The following is an 8,890-nucleotide window of genomic DNA, read 5'->3' as shown; positions in this document are numbered from 1 at the left end:
CCAAAGATGTGCAGTTCTCACAGGGGACACATCAGTCGGCCTCCAGATATTTACGACCCCTCCCATTTAGCATACTTCACAATGGGCCCTGTTGACTGACAGCTGCGTGGCTACTTACTATCTCCTGTTACACACTAAACAACCCGTGGGGCGCTCTCACACAGGAAGCAGGAACAGTGGCTGTAAGTTAACCAATTTCTTAATCATTGAAAAAGACTGATTACTGATTAGTTTGCTTTGTCCTCAAATTCTATGTTAGATGAAGAACTGGACAATGATTATACAGAGAGTCATAATAAGTGCAATGTTTCATTTTAATATTTTGGAAATTTATGATTCACCATGAATGGATATTGAGCATTAATCTGATTTATCTTCACCCTGTGATTTCCATTTATCACTCTTATTTCCAAATGGAACATATGTGAAGGGGAGCATATTACATGCCATGGTGGTGACGTTCAAGTCAACATACTGCCCACACTGTATAAAATGGTTTGGCCTCTGTGTTGTGCAGACAGCACAAATCCAGCAGGTGGCAGTGTTTAGTAACTTTGCACATCAGTGTAAAGTTTGTACTACTGATGATTTTTGGGGGTAAATGTGTAACAGACTTATGTTTTGTATCATGATGATAAAGAAAATAAAGAACTACAGCATGTTCATTTTATCAAGGATAATTCAAACACTCCTTTAATGTGCTTGAGTAAACTTGCAGTTTATATTTGAGGTTGAACATAAGAAAGACCCAATTATCAATTGATGCGTTGTATTTAAATCAGAGATCACAAGATTTGGGCCAACGACTGTAACCTTTAGCAGGGTCTCCCATTTTGCTTTTTATATTCGATCTCTTCCTTCAGTACAATTAGCATTAAATGGTACTGATGGGGTCAAAAGCAAAAAAAAAAAAAAAGTTTCAACTGCAAACCATAAACAGGCCTTGATCCAGTGTATCAGTGTCACATGTGGACTACAGGAGCACCACATGTTGTAGATTGGTATTTGTAATCAGACAACTGATGGTGAAGGTGAATGAGCGTGTGAGTATATATGTATATATAGAAGAGTGTGTGTGTGTGTGTGTGTGTTGTGTGCATGCATACACAGGGGGAGAAAGTGAGAGAGTGAGAGAGAGAGAGAGAGAGAGAGAGAGAGCAGCATTTAACTGATGCTCCCCCCAGGCCATATTAGACCGTAGAGTTTGAATGTGGGCCAGTAGTTACATGACAGTAAATCTGCTGGGACCAATAGTGTCAGAATAAATGAGTTCTGTACATCATCGATAGGGTGGTGTTGGACCAGATGGGAATAATATCACGAGAGTACACTGAGTCGATGTAATTTAGAACCAGCTACTGAACGCAACTCATCAAGCTACTGCGCAAGTGTTCACACGAAGCACATAAATTCTGACTGTGGAGAGGACACTGACAAGTCCTCTCTTCAAACACTGAATAAAACTGATTTTTTTCTTATAAAGCTGTTACACATTTGCCACCTTATTTGTTTCACTGTCAAATGCTGGTTCATGAGGAAGACAAGTGATTGTTTTGTCTTGCTATAATTGTTGTAAAACCTTTTTTAAAGTTTGATTTGGAGTTTTTGTTTGTATTCAGAGTGTGTATTGTGTGCAAAGGAGTAAAAAGTGGGACACTCTCCCCTACATCCTATATGTAATGCTATATGTGTCACTTATATAGCTTATACCACTTTGCTCATGTCATGAGTGTAGAGTTACCACTCACTGACATGCCTGGCATAAGCTCACACATCCAGACACAAACATGTGGGGCGGTGGTACCCTGGGTGAGATTATTCTTGGATCGTGGTCTCCAGTTTTGTTTGCGTTAGTCCACGATGGATGTTTGTTCCTGTCATATAGGTTTAAATGTCGATCTCACTGACTGTAAATTCTCACTTATGCTCATCACAGGAACCAGAGCATAAATCAAGCTTGAATGTCTCTGGTCACAGGTGGACTCCAGCAGTTATATATACATGCAGTTATGTGACTTTATCTTTGTTTGTTTTATTGTTGGTGGAACAAATGTTTATGTATTATTGTTTATTTTTATATGAATGAGGTCTACAGTATTTTGCAAATGTTTATGAGCTATAGCAACCTCTATGTACAGTATAAAAATGCTGCTACATGTGAGAATAGACATTGGATACTGACAGTGTATTGCAAAAATGAACTTTTTTTTTCTGCCTGCTGTGGCAAGCATCAGCCGTATCAGAGCGGTGATATTTTGTGTTTGTCCGTGTGCCCCAATTCTAGCTCCCGCAAAGCTCATGCTTTAGGTGTGAAGGCGGCAGGAGCTGAGGCCCACCTGTCAAAGTAGGAAAGTGATCTCCAAACTGGAGCCTCTCACATTTCAAAGTGAGCTCCTTTCACTCAGAAGGGGAGTGATTCTCACTCTTTCGTCTTTACTCAGCTAAACCCCGAGAGGATCGATGCTGGGAGCTTTTTACGCAGTGTGCAACACAAAAAGGCTTTCACCCATCAAGAAATGATCATAATGTGGCCAATCGCTATTTTCATCTTAAATGGTTGTTTGTTGAAAATCTGAGTGAAAGGGAGAATATTTCAGTTTCAATATATACTTTATTTAAGATTTCACAAAGTCACATGACACTCAACTTTCATAAATACCTTTATCAGTTCATAAATATCCAATATGAGTCTATAGAACCAGACATACAGTAAACTATTAAGGTGGGTCTGACAAAAAACTGAACAAAAATATAAAAATATTTTTCAAGGAAACATGACAACCCAAAGCACACTTACTGTTTTTCTTTTAACACCCCCCCCCCCCCCCCCCACAAAGAGAATAGAACTGATTCATGTTTGATTAACTGTGATTAAAAGCTGTTTAGGTTTTGAATAAGAATTAGAGAAATACATGAATACAACATTGGCCACTCAAGCATTAAGACAGCAGGTCATTCTGTTTTCTTCAGTATTGTGCACGAGGACTGAATTCCCATCCAGAAACCTGGAAGAATCTTCTTCTCGATAACAGTTTTAACTTTATGCAACAGCTTCACCTCCCTCTCCGCTCCCTCACCAGTTACAGCATAAAAGTTTATAATCCCAGCAGGCTGGTCGATGTATACTCCAATTGTGGAGCAATACGGGAAGTCTTTTATTTCTTTGTTTACTCCATTGAACCAGATCTCGTAACACATTCCTGACCAACACAGACCCCAGGACTCGTCATTTTCTCCCAGGCCACTCGGTCCGGAATTTGCCCTCCTTCCCGCTCCTTCGTAGGTGGCTCCAGTTACCACCCACCCTGAGAATTCCACCTCCCAGTAAGCCCTCATGTTCCAAACACCTTCTTTACACAGCACCTTTGAAGAAAAGATAAGGATACAAAATAAAACTTTCTTCTTCACCAGACAGCCTGTAGCTGTGTTTATTTTATTTTATTTTTGGACTTACCTGTGGAGAGTACTCGTATCTCTCCGGTCTATCCAGGACAGGACAAACCTCCTCAGTTCTGCGACACACCTTAGACCCGCTTTCAGAAATCCACAACATCTTGTTGGCGGTCTTATCATCCAAAGACAGATTCATCCAGTCTACAGGAGAAAAATGAAGCAATAATGATTTTTTAATAATAATGATAATAATAATAATTAAAAAAAAACATTATTTGAGAAAGAAAAATCTTCTCGTACACTTCATGAGCTCAGCTCTGCTTGTCGGCTCTGGGAGTCCCACCACATAAACAGAAACTTTTTCTGCAAGGAAAAGAAACAGGCTTAAATACAAAAAGTGCTAATGCTCATATCGACTAACGTGCATCAAATTCCATCACCTGTTTTTGTCTTCTCATTCTTGTTGGATTTTGTTTTCTTCCCTAAAAAGTAAAAAAAAAAAAAAAGGTTAAACTGCAGGGACATGACTATAGTATCTAAGATAGTCATAATTTTGCACAAATAAATGCTACATCATCCATTTTCAGTGCTGCAGTTATATGGAGAGTTTGAGAAATGAGAACAAGCATATTATCACACAATTTAAAGTCAATATCTTGCTCTGAGAATAATGGATCTGAAATCCAACCATGTAAATGATAAAGTTTAAAAATAATACATATCTGTCATGTGAAAAGGAATGTGTAAGTTTCATGCTATGTGAGCTTTGTTGATGGATGTCTTATTTTGCAATGAGACCCTTCATTTTCTTCTTCTGTGCAATGATTGATTTCTGGCCTTTGTGTAAACACTCTGACTCAAGACAAGACAACCAGTACTACACAAGTAAGAACATACACAAGCAAAAATGTTCAATGAAAAAAGCATTATAAATTTAAAGTCATCTTTCTTTAAGAACAGGAAAGCAAACAAGCTGAGAAGCATGTTTATTAATCCAAAGCAGAAATAAACCCAGTCGCAGATGTCAGTAACTTTGAAAAGATGTAAATACTATGAATGAATTATATGTTTGTTATAATGGAAAAGTATGTACCTGGTTTGCTGGCCTCAGTGAGGATTGTTGTAGAATTAGGTCTGGTGGGCATCTTGAGGTTATGTGCTAAAAATCCACGTCCAGATGCTTCGGAATCCTTTCATTCATCCAAAGTAACGATGCAAAGTCTTCGTCTTCCACTTGACTTTTAAACCCTCAGTAAAGATGAAGCGAGGGGGGGCTTTAGGAGTGTCTGAAGGAGGTGTTGGGGTCAGTGGAGCAGCTTCTCAGCAGGGGCTTATGGGGCTCATATGCACTTGACTTTGACATATGGATGTGAGTGAGGCTAACAGAGATATTTGACACCCCTGAAACTTTAGGAGTCTGTTCAAAAGAGCAAGAAGATGGTTGCAAACATAACTGAAAGTAAAATTCAGAAAGTGGTCTTGTCAGTGCTGTCAGCGCGAGTGGGACAGGCGGAAGCAGAATCCACCAAACAAAGACACCTCAGTCAAACTCAATAAAAAAGATGTTAAACTATGTGACAGATAATGATCTATGGCCCACATAATTCATCTATTTTTAATCTACCAAGACTCTGTGTATGTGAAAAGTGAGTTACCAAGTCTTGCATCAAGGGCATGATTTATTTAAAAAGCAAAGCCGTGTTTTAATAATTACATCGCAACATTTCTCACATTTATACTCAAGTTGAAGCAATGGCAATTACAGCAATTGCAATAAAAGGGAAAAATGTAAACATGTTATTGTTTCTGAACAAAAACCTATAAATCTGTGGCTGTAAACATGGGGACAGGGCCCAAAAGGTGACTTTAGCCAAAGGTCGTGAATGACAGCCAATAGTAGTTTTTGCTTTTGTTTAGTTATTTGCATTTTTTTAATTTGCCCTCTTCTGTTAAAAACTGAACAAAGATCTTTATTGAAAAAGTAAGCTTTAAATTTTGACTTAAAAAGTATTTTTTTATTTGCCTAAAATCTTTGTCCCGTGTTTTATTATGATCATAATCATGATCAACTAATTGAAAAACCACAAAATCACTCAATGATCATGAAAATTCAAACTCTCAATTTTCATTCGTTTGCATATTGCAACACGTCATTATGACGCATTGCTTCGCCCTACACAAAAGTAGATAAGCTGCTTTTCTGAGTAAAAAAGCATTGATAGTGGTACTGGTATCAGCAGCGCTGGCCCTGTATTTACTTGGTATGGGATCATACCAAATTTTGCAGTATCGCACACTCCCATTTGTTTCTCTGTTTTGTTTCGTAAAACATGGCCTGTGACTTTATGGTCTAGCTCAATTATCACTGGCCACTCATTAGCCAATCAGAGATGACGACCCACCTGGTTGTTAGAGGGGTGGGACTTAAAAGGGGCAGGTGGATGCCGGGAACACGCTAGAAACAGTTGGATACGGGGACGCTGGTTGTGAGTTCATTCAAATCTGTGCGATACTGTTGTTCATCAGGTGAAGACCCGGGACTTTGAGTCAAAGTGTAACCTGATAAAACCGGACGCTGAACCGTGTGTTGAAGCTGGTTTCAGCTCGTAGTGTAACCTGATAAAACCGGACGCTGAGCCGTGTGTTGGAGCTGGTTTCAGCTCGTAGTTAAGCTAAACCACGGTACCGCTGTGACCACCGCGCGGTCTCCACCGAGTCCGCCATTACTGCGCCGGTTTGGAGGAGAGGAGAGGAGAGCGCGTGTGCGCGGAACGCAGACTTCCACCGAGTTTCTGAGTGAGTATGGAGACATGCTTGTGTGATCACACTGAGGGAAACAGACCAGGTGTATCAATCAGCCTGTGAATCCCTGTTCTTCAGATGCAGCAACAGAGGGCCGGAGCCTTTCCACCGCGTGAGCCACAGACGCCACTTTCTGCTCACGCACGCGCACACGCTCGCGCACACAGCCTCGGTGCGCGTCTCCATCGCAACGCTCACCTTGGACAGACGGTTTGGAAACGGCTTTCTCGACTTTCTACGAAAAGTGAGTACACACAACTTTTCAGAGTAATAGTTTACGGTGCCATGTTGCGCCGGTGCCACCTGGGGTTATGTTTTCAGGTGGAGCTCACCTGGTTCTGTAGTAAATATTCCTTGGTGGTCTTGGTGGTTTCACATATTTAAATTCTGGACCGTGATGTGATTCATGTGGTAAAGATAAAGGCCGAATATTACAGGCGCGACAGCGCAGCTGCACAGAGATAATTAGGCCTCAGCGTCCTCCTCAGCTCACGTTAGTAGACCCCATAGACTGTATAAGACATGGACGTCGCACCCGTGACGTCGCCCAATGGTTTCGGGGAGTCTGTTTTCTGACCAATTTGAGCTGCGCTATCTTGGATTTTAGTGGGAGTGTACTTTCCATATTTGGCGAAGAGGCGGTTACTCTACGGGTCAGCCGGGGTCAGCCGGACGAGAACCCGGCCATTTAGCTCGGAGCAACAGAGCTAGCCTAAGGCTAATCAGCTAGGCTAACAAGCTAGGCTAACAAGCTAAGCGGCAGCTACACTTAGCTACATCCACCACAGGACAGTCCCCGAGTCCGACACGACTAGCTCGACCCCGTGTAACCGCGACACACAGCATACAACAGAGATCATAATGTTGCTGCTGTGTTTTAAACAATAGTGTTTCAGATAGAGAGGTTTTACATGGAGCTGCAGGGTTTGGTGGAGTTGTGGGGGGAAATTTATTTCTAGCCTGTTATTTAACTGTGAAACAATCATAATTTCATATTGATAAAATATATTAAGTTAAAAACATTATTATTATTATTGTCAGTATTATTAATGAGAACTATAAAAATGAGGATAATAATAATATATTAAAATGTTTAATATTTAATATTTACCGGTTTTCACCGCTGCCTCCACCGACTATCCACTTACAGTTACAGCAGCCGCTTACTGACGGAGCTGCTCTGTCCCTGCAATGTCGGACTTTTTAAACAGAAAAATGAGACGAAATAAAATTGTAGCCTAGTATTCCTGCAATAAACGGACTCTGAGAGCATGGAACACATCGCAACAGCGTTCCTAACATTATCTGCTCCGATCCTCTATCTGTATCAGCAGCGACCATCAATCGGCAATTAAGTCATAAGCCAGCGGCAAAATATGCCGGTGCTAATTAGTGCAAACATCCAGGTAAAATAGTGAGAAATTTACTTACCGAAAAAACTGCAACACAGACTCCTTCCGCTGGAGGGAGCCGGAGGCCTCTGGATGTAGCCGCCTAGCTCAGCCGATACTTTAGCAAAGAGCTAACTGCCAGTGCCTGTCTATGGGCTGTCACTCAACGTAACCACGCCCCAATTTATTAAGCCTAAATAACACTAAAACGGTTGTGGTACAAAAAAATTCACCCCCATCACAGAGTTCACGGAGGTGGAAACTATCAATAGAGACCAAAAACAAAAAATGTACCAGGCTGTAAATATGTTTTTTTTTTAGGCTGTAAAGTTGGCTATTTTAACATGGGGGTCAATGGAGAATTGCTTACTTCTGGAGCCAGCCCCCAGCGGCAGCTGAGGAACTGCAGCTTTTTGAATGTGGAAGTGATCCTCACTGCTGAAACTACAACCCCCCCCTTGGTAAACCCTCAGTTCACCTCCCACGTGCTCAGGTTATCAGGGGTATGTGGAGACAGGCCTGTATGTCCTCAGAGTAGAACAGAGACAGTTTTTACCAATATAAACCTTTGTTAGCTATATTAGAATCGAGAGCTAACGGTAAAATACTGATAAAATACTGGTAAATACAATTTCATCAGTGTTGATTTTCCCTTTTACACGTTGAGCAGAATTTAATCAATAAACAATATTTAAAGAGTGTGAAATGCTGCTCAGTGAAGAGAACATGCTGCCGATCAATAAACCACCTGCAGTCTGAAGATCTTCATCTGTCAGCTGCACCACAGTCATCCTCACTCATCATAGTCCAATACGGTCAATAACTACGGCAGGAAATGATTATTCCCCAGTGTGTGTGTGTGAACGTATAAAGCTTCACACAGATGGACTTATATTAAGTGAACTGATGTCCACAGAGTGTGAGTGTTGGACAGAATCAGTCCAACCGCTAGTCTTCACAGGTGAACTCTGACCTGCAGACTCAGACTGAGCTGGTTCTTCTTCTGCTTCTTCTTTCAGGTCCTCAAACAGATCAGCATGAGAATAAATCAACAAGTTGTAAGTGAAGTTTTTATTCTGCTGCTTGGGCGTTTTTGGTCGGCCGCTGTCCCGACCTGTCCCTTGCATGCACATACATGCATACACACACACACACACACACGTGCACACACACCCATGGCGACTATGCCAATCTGTCTCACCCTCTTTTTCTTTCTGTCTCACACACGGCCACCGTGCCATAATTATTACTGTCCGCCCGACCATTTGCCTGTCTGTGTATCCCAGGGGTCGGCAACCTTAAAT

At 41.3% G+C, this 8,890-nt stretch overlaps 1 protein-coding gene across 1 annotated transcript; it reads right to left on the bottom strand.

Annotated features, from left to right (window-relative positions):
• Positions 1 to 2,952: 2,952 nt before the first annotated feature.
• On the bottom strand, positions 2,953 to 4,538 carry LOC121175635 (tripartite motif-containing protein 16-like protein). Its single transcript, XM_041029445.1, has 4 exons — positions 4,487 to 4,538; positions 3,694 to 3,756; positions 3,455 to 3,594; positions 2,953 to 3,363 (listed from the first exon to the last, which is right to left on the bottom strand). Exons 1-4 carry the CDS (start codon positions 4,536 to 4,538, stop codon positions 2,953 to 2,955), a joined length of 666 nt encoding a protein of 221 aa, XP_040885379.1.
• Positions 4,539 to 8,890: the final 4,352 nt, after the last annotated feature.

Source organism: Toxotes jaculatrix, chromosome 21 (genome assembly GCF_017976425.1).
Source record: "Toxotes jaculatrix isolate fToxJac2 chromosome 21, fToxJac2.pri, whole genome shotgun sequence".
Taxonomy (NCBI): Eukaryota; Metazoa; Chordata; class Actinopteri; family Toxotidae; genus Toxotes; species Toxotes jaculatrix.
Note: the sequence above shows the minus strand (reverse complement) of the source record. Positions and strands in the feature narration are given on the sequence as shown.

What these genes read in the sequence shown, in the direction of transcription:
- LOC121175635 (XM_041029445.1), bottom strand. Translation starts at nt 4,538, where the DNA reads ATGCCCACCAGACCTAATTCTACAACAATCCTCACTGAGGCCAGCAAA. An exon ending in CACTGAGGCCAGCAAACCAG is followed by an intron (nt 3,757 to 4,486) that starts GTACATACTTTT and finishes TTTTCCTTGCAG; the next exon opens with AAAAAGTTTCTGTTTATGTG. An exon ending in GATACGAGTACTCTCCACAG is followed by an intron (nt 3,364 to 3,454) that starts GTAAGTCCAAAA and finishes TTTTCTTCAAAG; the next exon opens with GTGCTGTGTAAAGAAGGTGT.